The sequence below is a fragment of the Mesoplodon bidens genome (assembly GCF_964165515.1).
Source record: "Mesoplodon bidens genome assembly, chromosome: 2".
In the NCBI taxonomy this organism is placed as follows: Eukaryota; Metazoa; Chordata; class Mammalia; order Artiodactyla; family Ziphiidae; genus Mesoplodon; species Mesoplodon bidens.
The window spans coordinates 97617686-97634597 of NC_138177.1; the positions used below are offsets into that span (position 1 = coordinate 97617686).

General features: G+C 37.2%; 1 protein-coding gene across 3 annotated transcripts in view; it reads right to left on the reverse strand.

The window, feature by feature from the left end:
- MFSD14A (major facilitator superfamily domain containing 14A) overlaps positions 1-16912 on the reverse strand; it is a 46087-nt gene that overhangs the window by 5235 nt on the left and 23940 nt on the right. For all 3 annotated transcript variants that reach the window (XM_081223656.1, XM_081223657.1, XM_081223655.1), the window contains exons 3-9: positions 13348-13410; positions 12491-12618; positions 10577-10691; positions 6797-7015; positions 6396-6509; positions 5589-5660; positions 373-485 (exon numbers count right to left, since the gene is read on the reverse strand). In XM_081223656.1, coding sequence (XP_081079782.1) covers positions 373-485; positions 5589-5660; positions 6396-6509; positions 6797-7015; positions 10577-10691; positions 12491-12618; positions 13348-13410 — 824 coding nt within the window. The remainder of the gene's footprint in view (positions 1-372; positions 486-5588; positions 5661-6395; positions 6510-6796; positions 7016-10576; positions 10692-12490; positions 12619-13347; positions 13411-16912) is intronic.

The window sequence follows — 16912 nt, forward strand, 5'->3', positions numbered from 1 at the left end:
TGGTGTTACTCAACTTTTTTTTCCTAACCTTGCTGCTTTGGGATTACATGTGTTTTTCTGACAAACTAAACTGGATTAAATGCTCATTAGAAATTGAAAAACTCCATCTCATTCAAAAACCCAACCCGTTGCTTAGATACAAAATGTCACTCCGCTATCCTCAAGCCACTATAGAATATACAAATACACAAGTGAGAAACCTGTGTTATATACACTGAGAGAAAAAAAAGCATATTAAGAGACAGATTAAAGTCTAAGCCTTAATTGAGAAGCAAATTAAGAAATATAAGTTTTGTCAGTTACATCTCAAGCTGAAAAAAACAAAAACACGGCAAACACCAAAATTAAGAAAATTAAAATATTTGTACCTACCAAGGTTCTGAACCGAAGCCATACCATGCCAGCTGCAATATTTGAAATCCCAGACCCAATAAAATGGTGTTCTTATTTCCAATTGACCTCATAAGTAAACTCAAGACTATGGTCTAGAAAATATGAAAAATCAAAGTGGCTTATTAGAATAGAATAAGCTTTTTAATACTGAAAAGAAAAAAAGCTATTTGGTGACCTATTTCTATCTATAATATAAAAGGACTATTACCACTTTTCTACATTTTGGCTTTTCAGCAACAATTGCCCTGAATATATTTGAGACCATTACTCCAGGTCATATAAGCAGATGAAAGGTGCCTCTGCTGACACAGATCCAGATTCAGGGGGAAAGTCAGAAAACTGAAAATAGAAAAGGTGAACTTCGTGTTCAGTACACTTCTACTGAGGACCACTTAAAATCAGAAATTGTAAACAGTAGGGTTGAAAGGTTCTAACTCATGGTTTAGAGATCCCTGTTATGGAATAGCTTAAAAAAAGTTTTTACAGGTCCAAGTTAATCCAAAACGCTTATTCTCCTGACTAAATAAAGCTGAAACAGTACAATTACTCATATATCCTTCACCTAAATTAACCTATTGCTGAAACCATGATGCTTTTATGAACAGTAGATCAGTTTAACAAGTATGACTTGGGAGTCGTGTAGGCTAATAACTAAGAACACAGCCTTGGGAAAAACAGCCGTAATCATCATTTTGGCTCTAACCATGTGACCCTGGGCAAGTCACTTCAGTCTGAAACTCAGTTTGGTCTCTTAAAAGACTGTGATAATAGTACTTACTTCAAAACTGTGTCATGTGAGTTAGATGAAATGATATACTTAGCATTGTGCCTGGCACATTTAATAAACAACATTATGAATTGGGTTTTCTTGCTTTTCTCTCAAAGTTAATAAAAATTCAGCAATCATTTGGGGACGTTAGTATTAAACATACCCCTTAAGATAGCTATTAAGTCCATAGAGGAAGAAGTGAAAATAATTCAGGAAATCACTACCTGATGACTGGCTGATACTCTAAACTCAAAATTATCAAGTATAAGTTTAAAATTCTTTAAATTGAGACAATCATTTAAGAGTTTAATCAGGCTTAATCACAAATAAGCCAGCGGGAAGCAGATGAAGATCCTTTTAAGGATTCTTGAACAATTAACACTCATAGCTTTCCTCTCTGAGATTTCCCCTTAAATCGGGTGAGTGTGAGATTGAATTCCACAAAGCACAAAGCCCTGGAGTACATTCTTCAACAACCACAGCTATGAAAGGGAACTCACCCAGAGCGAGCACTCAGAGAAGAAAAACTTCCTGTGTATATGATACTCTAACTGGGACATCGATTCTCTCCCAAGGGCAAGGGCTTCCTTCTCATTTATCTTTGTATCCCCAGCACCTAGCATAAGTTCTTTTTAAAAAAAAAAAAAAAATTTAAAGAGAACAGAGAGAACCAAGAGAGAGAACCAAGTCGTAAAGGTTAAAATGACTTATGACTTAACCAAGATGACACAGCTAATTAACAGTTAACTGACATCAACTTTGGTCACTTGGTCAACAAATATTTGCCCAGTTCCTACTGTAACCAATGGCTATTCTAGGTCTCAGGGCACTGACCCAGGTCAGAGTACTGGTCAGCAAAGAGATTACCTCCTAGTAGAGGGAAAACGGACGTAAGCATACTTATCAAACCAGATAATTCCAGGTTGTAGCTGCTCTAAGAAAATAAGACAGGGTAGTGTGATAGAGGTGCTGCTCCAACCAGGATGTGCAGGGAAGGCCCTTCTGAGGCGCGAGCTGAGTGAGGAGGAGGAGGTATGTGAGTATCTGGGCAAAGAGCGCCCGGCTGTGGGTGAAGCAAGCACAAAGCCCTGGGCTGGAGTGTGTTCAACAACATGGAGAACGGAGGAAACGGGGGCTACGTCGAGAGCCTAGATTTCATTCTGGTTGTGACAGGAAGGGAATATTAAACAAGAGAGCACTATGGCTCAATTCCCACTTTACAACAATTCCTCTGCCAAGTGGCAAACAAGCCGTAGGGAGACAAACATGGAAACAGACCAGATGGAGGCTACGGTCTTGGCTTAGGCTAGGCTCCTAGTAATGGAAATGGTGAGAAGTGCTTCAATTCAAAATACGTTTTGGAGAGAAGTGAAAGGAGATACCATCTGATGTGCCGGATGTGGGAGAAGGAGAAGAAAAGTAATCAAGAATGGCACCAAGGCTCCTGGCCCCAACAGCCAGGAGAGCGGTGATGCCACTGAACGAGATCAACAGCACTGGGTGGAAGGAAGCCAGGTCACAGTCACAGCCCTGTCAAGGGTGAGATGCCCAGCAGGTGTGTGACAGCACTGAGGAAATGTGTACAACTATCTCCATGCACTCGTGTAAACGTTTATCGAGCGCAAATGTTATGAACTCGTGCCTGCTAGTGCCACGGAAGTGATGGCGCCTATGGCAAACCAGAGAGCAAAGGCCCGAAGGGGACAGCAACCATGGGGCTTCCACTGAAGGTCACATTCATGTTACCACATCTCATTTGGTGGAGAAGCTGCATTTCCATATTTTCGTATCACACCTCCCAATTTTTAAATGCTTACTACTACTTTTTAAAGTTTTAAAATCACTATGGGAAAAAACCAATGACCTCTAATTTAGCACCCGCTGGGCTGCAGGCACAGTGCAGGGTATTAGCGTGACCAAGACAAATATGATATAATTCTGACCTTGCAATCCTCTCAGAGTTCTACTAGAGCTCACAAAGCTACTGAGGCAAAAATAATAAACAGAGGTAAAAAGAGATACACCCAAGTTAATATGAGAACTCAACGAAGGTATACTTAGGGGGTGAAAGGGGGATGCAGTAAGGACGGCAGGAACAAAGGCACAAGGGCAAGCAAGAAAAGAGAGAGAGGCAGGCTCTGTGCTACTGGAGAGGAGAGTCAAAGACACTAGTCTTTCACTTAGAGGTCAACAGGGGAGAAGTCATTCTCAACTGTATACTTGCCATAAATGAGAGCATAAGCTAATGCTCCTTCCTTTGGGGCTATACATTTTACTTGATATTTTAATTCATATAATGACATAAACTTAATTATCAATATTTACGTGCAGACTACATATGCCTATTCACCTGTTTTTGAAGTTCAACTAATTTTCTCACTTTGAGAAATGTGATTTTACATCTCAAAAACTATGCTTCTATGTAGGCCCCAAAAGCTGAATGGTCATTTAAGTACTGTATTCCTTGTGGACCATGTTTCTGTTTACAGTATCTGCTGTGCTAGCAACGCTGGCTGGGTCGTGGCTCATTCCTTCTAGATTCACAGCCCTCATGACCCTGCTGCTGCAGGGCTCTTTCCAACGCAAACCCAACCATGCTCCCTCCTGGGTTCACATGTCTGCCCTCCTGGATTCTGAGCTCTTAGTGACTGTTTTCCAGCCTGTATTCCTTTGTGCTTGATGCAATCTACTGAGCAGAGGGAAAACTTCCTCTAAAGCACCTTCAACTCATCATTCAAGCAGTCCACAGTGTGCCCAAATTTACTAGGTGCCTGCATGCTCACTTAAGTATGAAATGGAACTTAAGACCTTACAACTACTAACTTCTTAAGTGTCATTATAGTAAATGTTAGCCTGTTCTCTTTAAGATCTAAATCAAATAAAATAGTAGCAAATCTAATCTAAACAATATATGAAAAAGATAAGACATAATGATCAGGCTGGATTTCTCTCAGGATTCAAGGTCAGTTTAACATTTGATAATTCATCAAGCTCTCGTCTTAGTACACTTCCCTTTGTGTTCAGAAAGGTTTTTTTTTTAAGCTTTTTTTTTTTTTTTTTTTTTGCGGTACGCAGGCCTCTCACCGTTGTGGCCTCTCCCGTCGCGGAGCACAGGCTGCAGACGCGCAGGCTCAGCGGCCATGGCCCACGGGCCCAGCCGCTCCGCAGCACGTGGGATCCCCCCGGACCGGGGCATGAACCCTAAGCTATTTTTATATATGGGCAACAATACATTTTCCCCCAAGGCTAAAGAGCACATTTCTGAGGCCTTGGGGGAAGTATATTATACAGTTTGAATTTAAATTTGAAGTTTATCACTAAATCTACCAGAAATTCATAAATGATGAGATCTGCAGAAGCAATCCTACCTCCAAGATGGTGAAACATCCAAGAGTACTATTAAATGGACTTTACTTTCCATTTTAAGAGTAGAATAAAACAGAAAAAGCTGCAACCTAGTAGATTGGATCTAAGGTGGGAAAGAGTGTTACAGTAGATCATTTACAGAGTCTGGAAAAAACAAAGCCCAACAGAAAGAAATGGGAGGGGTTTTTTTTCACAGAAAGGAGAAAGAGTGGAACTGAGATAGTTTGAAGGCCAGAAGAAATATCTCCTAAGAAAATCCAGATTCTTGCGTTGATTAATATCTTATTCATCAAACAACCACCAGCTACCAACTGGGTTTCCAAGATAAAAATACTTTCACGTCACTTCTCTGCTCAAAACCCTCCTATCTTCTTGTCAAGTCTTATGATGACCCAGAAGGCCGCACACGATCTGGTCCCTCTCCACCTCTCAGAATTCATCTCCTGGCACTCTCTCCCTTGTTCACTCCACCAGAACCATACTGTCCCCTGGCTCTTTCTTACACATGCCAGGAATTGTCTTTCAGAGTTGTAGTTCTGTTCTGGCATATTCCAGTGGATTGTTCCTCCAGGTGTTCCAGTGGATTGTTCCTCATTCCTTTGGGTCTCTGCTCAAATGTCACTTGTATCAGCAAAGCCTTCCCGACCCTCCCAAATAAAATAACACCCTGCCCCCAGCCACGCTCTACATCCCTTGTGCCCTTTTTCTCTATAGTTTTCATTACACCTGATATGTTTACACTGACATGCTTACTCATTCTCTTATCCCACAAGAATGCAAACTTTACAATAGCAGGGATCATGAGCGCTTGACACATGATAGGTATTCAATAAATATTTACTGAATGAATGAATCAACAGTAGAACAAGACTAACGTAAAATTTCTGATTTTATGCAGGTGAATACTCTAGTGTAAATCAATAAACTGTCTTTCTGGTTTACACATCGTATGATGATTAGTACGTGTCAGTCCCCAAAATCTAATCAATACTAACTATACTAACAGAATTATGTTTCCGAACCTTCGAACATCTCTCCCTCTAACGAAAAAGAAACTCACCTGTGCAATAATGGAAAGAATGCCAAGGACTGCTATAAATGCTGCAACACTTTCTGGTGAAAATTTCATTATCTAGAAGGTTTCCAGAAAAAGTAATGTTAATAAAATAAGCACAACAAATACCATACTAATGCAACTACTTGTATATTAACATTAAATCGACCAGAAAAAGAAAATGCAATTCATTTATAACCAAAGAACTCCTCAGAGGAAGAATCTGGCTTTCACTGAGGACCAAAATTATAATAAGTGTTAGATACTGAAAATAATAGCTACGTAACTTAGATTAAGTAAATCTAAATCCCGTAATTTCGATTTCCTAAATAGGAGACTGCTATCAAGCATTCAAAATCCATTTTACAAATAAATATTGCACCATTTTGTGCTTTTTACAAGTACTGATAAAGGCTTAATCTCTGCCTAGTAAGATTAGTGTCAAAGAGAAAAGAACTAATGCTCTTATTTTGGCTAGCTGCTTTACAAATATATGCTCTAAATCACAAAGAGACTGGAGCAGGTGAATGGATTAAAGCATCCCATCACCTGTATAAGCAACACATAAACAAGCTCAAATGACACACTTTGACAGGAAAATCATCTCTTTTTGCCTAAGCCAAAAGTCTTCATAGAAATGCATAAGGAACATCAGCCACACTAAATAGGAGGTTAATTCTAGTGAGCCATTATTTTAAAAATGATAGTCATTTCTAAAAGTCTCTGCTCTTAAAGTTCTCTCAAGATTAAATGTTTTGTATTAAGGCACTAAACAATGAAAGAAAAGTCCACCTTCATAGAACAGAATTTTACCTGTCTGAGGTATAAAAAAAAGCTGGAATATTGGCCTGCCTCCGGTAAGTAGGAGAGAAACACCGTAATGCAGATCAGCAGCACTATGGAGTCCTGGCCCACTTTCTTTAAGGACTAGAACAAGAGAGAGAGCAACACAAGGCTTTATATCAAAACACTGAACTACTCTTAAGAACATGCAGAGATATCTTCTGGCAGTGTACATACAGATACCTAGTTGTCTTTTTTTCCCCCAGTTTATTCTCATCCTCCCCAAAAGTATTCTGAAAAGTATTTCAAAATATTTTTTAAAAATCCATCACGATGTTTTCCCCAAAGAAACATCCACAACAAAACATTAATGCTGTGCTGAATCACACATTCATTTTTTTGCCAAAGTGAATGAAAAAGCATAAACTTACTGCAAAGGGGTCAGCCTGTTCCCAGGAAATGGGTGCTCCCCATGATGCGGGCCGCATCTTCTCAGGTAATGACTCCGGCACAGCAACAAGGATAAAACAAATATCTAGCAGAGCTATCGCTGTAGCCAGGACCACCACCAAGCTGTCCCCATACACTCGCCCAAGATAAGCGCCAATTGCAGGGCTGGTTACCAAACTTGCAGCAAATGTTGCCGAAACCTGAAACAAACCAAGATCAATAGAAAGAGATTAGGCAGGACATCTGGCTCCTTTACTTCCACACCACAGAGACTCTGACTTATGTCAGTCCTCCTGCTGCAGTCTCCCTTTCCTCCTCCTACCTGTGCCAGTTTTCTTATACTTTCTTCTTTTGCAGAAAGAGAAAAGAATTAGATTCTTAACTAAAAAATATGTAGGTGGCGCAGTGGTTGACAGTCCACCTGCCGATGCAGGGGACGCAGGTTCGTGCCCCGGTCCAGGAAGATCCCACATGCCGCGGAGCGGCTGGGCCCGTGAGCCATGGCTGCTGAACCTGCGCGTCCGGAGCCTGTGCTCCGCAGCGGGAGAGGCCACAACAGTGAGAGGCCCATGTACCGCAAAAAAAAAAAAAAAAAAAAAAAAATGTAATAACCTCTAAGATAGTGGCTTCAAACTTTCTTTTAAGCCTTGGAGCCCTCTGTTTAAATAAATCCGACTGACAAACTTGTAAGTAAAAACAGATTTAATGGTTTCCCTGGTGGCGCAGTGGTTGAGAATCTGACTGCTAATGCACGGGACACAGGTTCGAGCCCTGGTCTGGGAAGATCCCACAGGCGGAGCAACTAGGCCCGTGAGCCACAACTACTGAGCCTGCGCGTCTGGAGCCTGTGCTCCACAACAAGAGAGGCCGCGATAGTGAGAGGCCTGCGCACCGCGATGAAGAGTGGTCCCCGCTTGCCGCAACTAGAGAAAGCCCTCACACAGAAACGAAGACCCAACACAGCCAAAAATAAATAAATAAATAAATAAATTTATATATATAAAAAAAAATGCCAGCAGCACCTAATAACTTCCTCAATTAAAAAAAGATTTAAAAATAAAAAACTGTTTTAGTTGAAGAAGGGTTGGGGGCCTGGATTACCATCCAAATACCCACCCCACCCCGACTGCCAGGCATGCTGGCCCCTGGGGTGCCTCCATAATCCCACAGTGCTCTGTGAAAGGAGTCTAAAACAATACTCTAAGGAAATCCAATGCCACTGTGACTTTTCCCCCAATATTAAAGTTAAAATTAAATGAATGTTTACTTTGATACATATTTAAAGCTGGCTGAAATAAAGCTTAAGGACTTTAAAGTTTATCTTGTCAGCAGTAACAGTGTTAAGCCGAAGCACAAATCTGAACTTGGTCATCACTAGGTGGCAGGGTCAGGAAGAACCAGATCATCGATCCTTGGCATTGAGCCCATCTGTAACCATGTCTCTCTAACATCCTGAGGGAGCCCATACAAGTCTGGTGAAGATGCAGATTAAAGTAGAGAAAACAGGGGGAGAAAAACTGTTAATCCCAGAAATATCTGGCCTACTGGACAAAGTGGCCTGCAGATCAACAACAGATGTGACAACAGGTAACACCTGACAGAGACCACACTCTTCAGAGGATAATTAGAAATTAATGTTATAGGTGCATGAGCTTCTGCTCCCTACTCTGTGCTTTATTCTGTTTGTATGCTCTTTCTGACTTTTGCATGGAGGATTTAAACTTCACAGGAGTGCTTATTTACACAAGCACTTATTTGACAAGTACCTAAAATTCTAATAACTATAAACATCTAGCTATCAACCCAAATGTTCATCAACTAGTGAATGGAGAAACAAAATGTGGTATATCCTGTACAGTGGAATACTACACAGCAGTAAAAAGGAACTATTGATATGTGTATCAGCATAGATAAACCTCCTAAGATTATGCTAAGTGCAGACACAAAAGACTACATTTTGCATTATTCCATTTATATGAAATTTCTATTGAAAGCAAAACTACAGAGACAGAAGGTAGACTGGTGATTGCCTGGGGTCAGAGGTAAAGTGGAGACGGATGGCAGATGGGCCCTAGGGAACTTTTTGGGCTGATGGAAATGTTCTAAAACTGTATTGTGGTCGTATTTTGTTACAGTAGCTCTAGAAATTCATTACAGTGGGCTGTGGTCTCAGAGGGACCTGGGTTATGAGCAGAGCTCTGGCACTGGAGTTGGGAAAGGGGCAATGGTTCTCACTGTAAGGGTCAGTGAGGTATGTGGGAATAGGAGAGAGCAAAGGTCTAATCAGAGTGCAGGTATTTCATGTCATTTCCCTTCTCCTCGATTCTCCTCCCTGGGGGCTATTTTTTTCTGGCCAGACAGAAGGAGGACCACAAAGATCACTTTATTCCCTTTTATCTGCAGCCATATTATTTCTAGAAGATTGAAACTGTTATTTACTAGATGTACCTTCAATACATAAAGCTTCCCGGTTGAAACTATTAATTTCAAAGATTTGGCTATGACAAAATAAATTACCTTAGCAAAAACAGAAACAACCTTGACAGTGGGCATGTTGCAAAGCTGTATAAATTTACTAAAATTGATTTAACTACACACATAAAATGGACAAATTTTATGGTATGTAAATTGTATCTCAATAAAGCTGTTTAAAAACATCCTGGCTATCATTAACTTCATATCATTTAATGTTCTTGAGTTTATAACTGATCATTAGTTTTTTTGGTAAGTTTCTCACTATAGGTATTTCCCTCCAAATCCTCTTAATTCCATGATTCTTTGTTATATTTTTTGATCTTTGAGTCAAAGACAACAGACTCTCATAAAAGTAAGATTCAACCTGACACAAAATTCAGTCCTTATTTAACAAAAGATGCTTGCTCCCTATCTGCTGAAGCTCATCACTGTCCTACTTCTGGCTAACAGTGATCTGTTAACTTATTTTATTTCTAGATTTGATAGACATTAAGTGTTCAGAATTTGGCAAACTACTGCCTGTGGGCCGAATCTAGCTATAAATGATTCTTCCACGTTAAAAGTGATATAAACACGTGTCCACAAGCAAAAACAAAAGAATATGCGAGACAAACTTGCAAGGAGTAGTAAATAAGCCAAAGAGATCCAATGCCAAGTAAAATGAATATAGACAATATTGGACTATAATTATGTAATGTGATAAATATAGCTATAACAGCAGTCATATTACAATATATAAATGGATCAAAGTAACACTTTGTGCACCTTAAAGTTAAATGATGTTATTATGTCAGACTTATTCAATAAAAATTAATTTTTTTAAAAGCTAAGTTAAAAAAAAAAAAAAGAAAGAAAGAAAAGAAAAAAGAAAAAATATGAGAGAGACTCTGTGTGGCCCAGAAATCCACCAAAAAGGTTTGGGATCCCTGAGATGGGTGTTAACCTATTATATTTTAGATTAGCCATTAAATAATAGTAATTTTAAAACTCATTACATATTAAATAGTTCTTTTAGTATTCTATTAAAAAGAACTTATATAAGGTAAAAATATTCCACTGTAATTTCAAATCTGATATGTGTGACTAATACTGACTGAATGAAAATATCAAAACTTACATGGCTTTGTACTGAAAAAAAATTTAATATAGTCTAATGGATGATTTTATTTTAAAATGTATTTATGCAAAAATAAATCTTATAATGCAAAGGCTTGCACTCCTTGTAATAAAAGACAATAACAGGGTGTTTTTCAGCAGACACAAAGGTACAGATTAAAAATACATACCAGTCCATAAGCCATACTTCTTTCATGTTCTTGGGTTATATCTGCTACATATGCAAATACCACAGAGAAAGTCACTGCAAAAACCCCAGAAACAGAGATAACAGCAAAATACCACCTAGGATTGAAAGACAATTGACAAGAAATGGTTAGAAAACAATTATTATTACCTTAATCTTCCTTCATTTTTATAATGTACGTATAGCTAATTTCAGTCAACAGCTTACTAGGACAGTTCATAGATTAATTCTTCTATAAATCATAAGCCCCAGATATTATGTAAACAGGGCTAGATGTGGGCCTTCGATAGCAACTCAGCTACTATGCGGGAATACTTAAAATTAGAAAATGTAGTCAGGTCAATTTTTTACCCAATTGTTGAATTGTTAAGTGGCTTTGTTGTTGTTTCTACTAAAAATAGCAACAAACTAGAGTCTACTATAATTCATCTATTACAATTTCCCATCACAGTACTACACAAAAAAACAAAATCCAGTAAATAAAACTGAGGGACAAGTTAGTCTATATTTATCTTGAGTCTATGTATAGAAACTAGATGTTTTTCCATAAGTTATCTTTAGTTCTTCAAATGTTGGCAAAACAACCTGTATGGCAGTGTCCAAAATAAAATGAACAAAAGCTATTTTAAAAAGCAAATTACATTTTGCTATACATGATTCAAAACTACCTGGCTGAGAATAAGAAGTCTCTATTGTAATGCTGATGTTTAGTTTTTAAAATCAAGTGAAATCATATTGCACTTTCAAAATATCATGCCACCGGGACTTTATTGCTTACCAAATTTTTTCTAACATGCTGCTTTACACAGCAAATAACTTGTTCATTCCCTAGATTTGTTTGGTAAGATTTCATTTAAATGATGAGCATTCATCAAGGGTTTGGCCTTCAGAGTTATATCTCACCTATGAGAGGAAGGAAGATCCTGCCTCATAAATAGCCCTGACCTTTCTAGATTCACCATGGAAATACAGCCGATCTATGATATAGAATTAACTAACATTAATATTCAAGTGGAGTAGAATATTAGTCAAAGAATTAAAAAATCTACAACTAAATTGGGCTCTATTATCTTGGGAAAATCATTCTCTTTGTGAGCTTTCCCTCCCTTCCTCCTCAGTGGAAGACTTGATTTTAATCAGGGTGGCCAAGAGCCCAGCCTCCTGTAACTAGGGGCAGCGTATGCCTGAAATCTGACCAAACAGATGCAAGCAGAGGTTGGGTGGGAATTCCATAGTTTCCCTAAAGGAAGGCAGTATGCTCTTTGTAGCCACTCCTTCCATCTTTTCTGCCTGAAGGTGACACAAGCTGGAGCTCACTTAAGCAGCCATCTGGACAGTGACGTGATAGTGGAGGATGGCAGAGCATGAAGATAGGAAAAGTCTGGTTCCCGGGAACTGCCCTACCAGCTCTGGACTACTCAACTCCAGACTTCTTTTATATGGAGAGAGAAATTAGCAACGAATTTCCTTGTTTTTAAGAAACTATTATTTGGGACTTTACTGATATATAACAAAATCTATTCCTAATTAATATAGATAATGATGATAAACCTTGTGTTTTTAACATCCTACTTAAGAAAATAAAAAGTTAGCAACCCTATCCAGTACCTAAAATATTGTTTTGAAATTTGGGCTGTGAAATCCAAAAGCAGATTAGCTGGTAGTCTACATGCTTCCTATAGTGGCATCTAGTTCAAAAAACTTTATTACTTACTGTTATATTACTTAGCTACTATATTTTTAAAGGCCCTTTTATCTGTATCAAAGAATAAATGTATTAGAAAAATAAATTAAAAACCTACATAGATAGGATGGATAAAAGTGAAAGAAATAAGGGAATATTCAGAAAACAATTAATAGTTGATATTTAGTTGCTATAACCTGAATGTGCACGTACCATGGGCTGATCTTCATTAAAGGAATTGGGGCACACGTGAAAAATACTGTTAGCAGCAAGAAGGATTTTCGGCCCCAAACATCAGAAAGAGCACCAATAAGTGGGGCACTGAGGAATGACAACAAACCCTAAAAAAAAGTTAAATGAAGAAAATACATATACTATGTATACTGATGAGCCAAAAATAAATCATTTTACTACCACAGAAGAATTTTAAACAAGTTTATTTCTAAAATAAGTATATCACCAAACTTTAGATAAACAACTTGTTTCTTGTCTGTATATAATTTTTAAATTTCCCAAGACCATACAGAACCATCTGCAGGCTGTGGTAGCATATTAAATACAAAACGTTCTAATGAATTCCCAACCACAGCTCTAGCAATTCTAGAAGGAATATCATATGCTAATTATCAGTTTATAAACTTGTTGATCAAATGGAACCAAGAGTAAAGAATATGTAGAATAATCAAAACTTTACCATATTGATATATTTTATACTCATACATTTTTTAAATAGTTCTTTTCTCTTCAATCTATATTCTTGTTGCTAGTTTACAAAAAGCACTCAGATCTTTGTAATGAAAGTGCCAACACATAAAACACAGGGGAAATTTGTTATGATGTGGTTTACCATTATTATACATAGTTGGCTATATGTAAGTCAAATCATATTTAAAACCCAGTTCATTTAAAAAGTGCTAAGTAATCCCCCAAGATATACTCCAGTTGTAAAAATTAATACTTAGGAGATTGATCAACTAACTTAATAAACCGGCAGAATTACATATATTTACATAAGTATATGTGTGCATGTTTGTGTACATGCATATGTATATATATATGATTGATCCTACCTTTACTCCTTGAATTAGGCCATTCATCAGAAATGTATGTTTAGGGAAGGTTTCATGTAATACCTAAAGAATAAGAACAAAATAAAAAGCTCATGCTACATTTTGTCCTAGTAAAACTTAAAACATCCCTTCATAACACAATCCAATTTTATTTCATATAAATTTTCAGGTTTGTATGACACTATGCATATGAGTAAATACTAATAATACCAAACATTTATATGGCATTTACTATGTCACAAGGCACTAAATTGGGCACTTTATCTCATTATCTCCTTTCATTCTTTGTAATGGCCCTATTAGAAAACTGATACACAGAGAGGTTAAATGTCTTATCTAAGATCACATAGTAAGTGGCAAAACTGAAAGTGAACACAGGAAGTCAAGCTTGAAAGTCCATGCTTTTAATCACTATGGTATCCTGCTTCCAACATATAACCGACTGACTTATAACTCCCTTTACAGACAGGTGTTATTATCTAAGATAGGAGACTAGGAGAATAAATAGGGAAATTTTAATTGCCGAAAAGTGGACCTAGAGATTCCATAAGGTAAGAAAGAAACAAAAAAGAAATCCCAACCCATGAAAATGTATAACAAGCTTCTTTATCCTTTCCAAGGCCTGGTCTCAAACCACATGGCATCAGTTTGTTCACTGGGTAACAAGTGAACCATGGGGAACTCACTGGTTGAGAAAGTAACTGGGGGAAAGGTAACTAAAAAAATAAAAAGCAGCAACCACCATTTTCACAGCCTATGTATCAGAGGCTTTAATACTTTTACTTAATCCTAACAATATTATGAATTAGATATTACCACTTTACAGATGTGGCAACTGAGTTCTTGCTTGACTTATATTATACCATTATACCATACTGTCTCTCAATAAAAACAACAGAGAATGGCAATGTGGGGAATGAGACAGGTTGGAAAATCTTCTCTTTAGGAAGAAAAACTATGCTGGTTTCTAACATCCTGCAAGTAAAACCTTTAGAAGGATTAGAAGGCTCGCTTTTCTTCAGTTACTCTTCTGCCAATAACTAGAAATTTAACAAAAATTAGCTTTTATGTAAAAATAAAATTAGAAATGTTTAGTATTCAAAGAAAATCACTAATATGGGAAAAATCACATATTTATGATATTCACATATTTTGTGATTCTCAACGGAGGGTGATTTTGACCCCCAGAGGACATCTGACAATGTCTGGAGACATTTTTATCACATGAGGGATGAGGGAGGGCAGGGGGCAGGGGAAAGAAAAGACGTTACTGGCATCTATGAGGTAGAGGTCAGGAAGGCTGGTGAACATCCTACGATACACAGGTCAGCCCTCCCCCGCAATAATCATCTGGCCCCAAATCTCGATAGTTGAAAAACCCTATTATTTATTATTTATAGTGAAGACCCACGGATTCAAAGAAGGTGAGTGCAAACTTTTTCTGTAAAGAACCAGACAGTACATATTTTCAGTTTTTTCTAGCTTTGCAGGCCATACAGTCTCTGTCACAAGTGCTCAACTCAACAAAAGCAGCCATAGACTATATGTAAATGAACAGGCATGGCTGCGTTCCAATAAGACTTTATTTACAAAAAACAGGGTACTAGCAGTATTTGCTCTGGCCATAGTTTGCTAGTTCTTGTACTAGAGAAAAAGATTTAAACTCCTTAAACTGGTATCCCCAAACCTTTCATAACAACTCAAATCTGCTTTTGTTCCAGTTATTACTAAGGACCAATTCTTTCTAGGGACAAAGAATGGATTTGGTGTTAAAAAGAAAGAAGGACATAACGAATGCTTACAAGAAGTTTTGTAATACGCTAAATCTTATTTCTAACAATTCACTTTGCCAAGCTATCTTCCATTCCAATCAATCTGGTCTTTTCACTACTTTAGAAATATTCCTATGCTTTCCAATATTCATACTTTTACACATGATATCCTATCTACCATAAATGTTTGTTCCCCTTATCTTCCCTATCTAGTCGACCCCAAAATCTTCCGTATTGCTCCTTTGCTACCAAACTTTCCTGTCCAAAGCAATCAATTTCTCCTTTAGGGCCATATAATAGGTGATTACAGCACTCCCTTGGTCATCACATATAGCTTTCTAATATTTTTTATATTACAGTACTCTGTTACTTAGGTCTTGTATTTTTCATCTTTTCAGGTATTTGCTAAATATTTCTTTTCAATTATATTTAAAACTTCTTAAGGGCAGACAGGCACTATATCTACTATACTTTGCATTTAATATATTTTTATTTCTATTAGTGCCTCATCAATAGAGTGCCTTCATATTATTAACTGTTCACTAAATGTTCATAATTAACAGATTATAAATTCTGCTTTCAAAATGACTTAATATAACATGACAATTATGCAAATTGATTTAACCAAATGTTACAAAATAAAAACTTTTATAACCCCTCCAAAGGAGTATTGCTAAAGATAAACAAACCCTCACGTTTTTTTTTAACAAAAATTTTAACACAGAGACAAATATTAATATAAGAAGTAATAAAAATGTTGGTTGTAAAGATTTTTGATCCTGGGGGACCCTTAAGCACTGGAGCTCAATAGGAAAAAAATGTATCATTTTCCAATAAATTTTATGGATCTTAAAAATTTTAAGAACTTAAAAAATTTTGAGAGTAAATAGTCCTTAAAATATTAAATGCTTCAGGACTATCTCTGAGCAAAGAATGCTAAGCCATTGATACAGAAGAGATGCTGGAGGACTGGAGCGCAGGGTCTTGCTCCATAACATGCATTGTGCACCTAGCAACTTGAACCATCAGATATTGGCCTAGTATTTCTAGAACCATAGGTCTATCAAAAAGTGAAGCCACTTCTTAGCATTATAGATCCTTAGACCTACTGTCATTAATTCTCTTTATGTAAATGTATATTATTTAGTCAATCAATAATCACTGACTGAACACCCACTATGAACCAACCATATAGTCATAACCTCTCAAAGTGTTAATTACTGTCCTTAAAAATGTCAATATAAAATTCTTCTGTGTAATTAACATAAATCCCCTTGTTGGAGATTTCACCATCCTCCCCTGGGCACGTCCTCCACATAGAACGCAGCCTTTGTTCTTTGACTGTATTCTAGAACAGTGTTCTGGAAGCTCTATGGGCTTAAAACTCAAAGATAATTGCAAACACATGAAATTTTTTAAAAATATCTTTTAACTTCACATTACTTTTTAAAATGAAAGCTATTATAAATCCAAAACCAAACATTTATTATAATTAATATGTTTTAAATTTGGTTATCCGTTAAATGAATTAATTCAAAGAGTATCTTTGAAAACTGAAAGACTTAAACTTTATAATTTTTGAGAGCTATGTATGGGAAGGGAGAGATACATAAAATGCAAATAAACTCAATTATATCTTCATCCTCACTTTCCCTTTTTAAATGAATGTTAAGAGCTGTGACTCTCTAGCAGGCACCATTTATAATCAGTTTCAAAACACATAAGACAGAAATAAAATGTTTAAAGGTTAACAGACTTTTGGAAGAGAGAGTAAAGTGCTACAACTTGGTGCC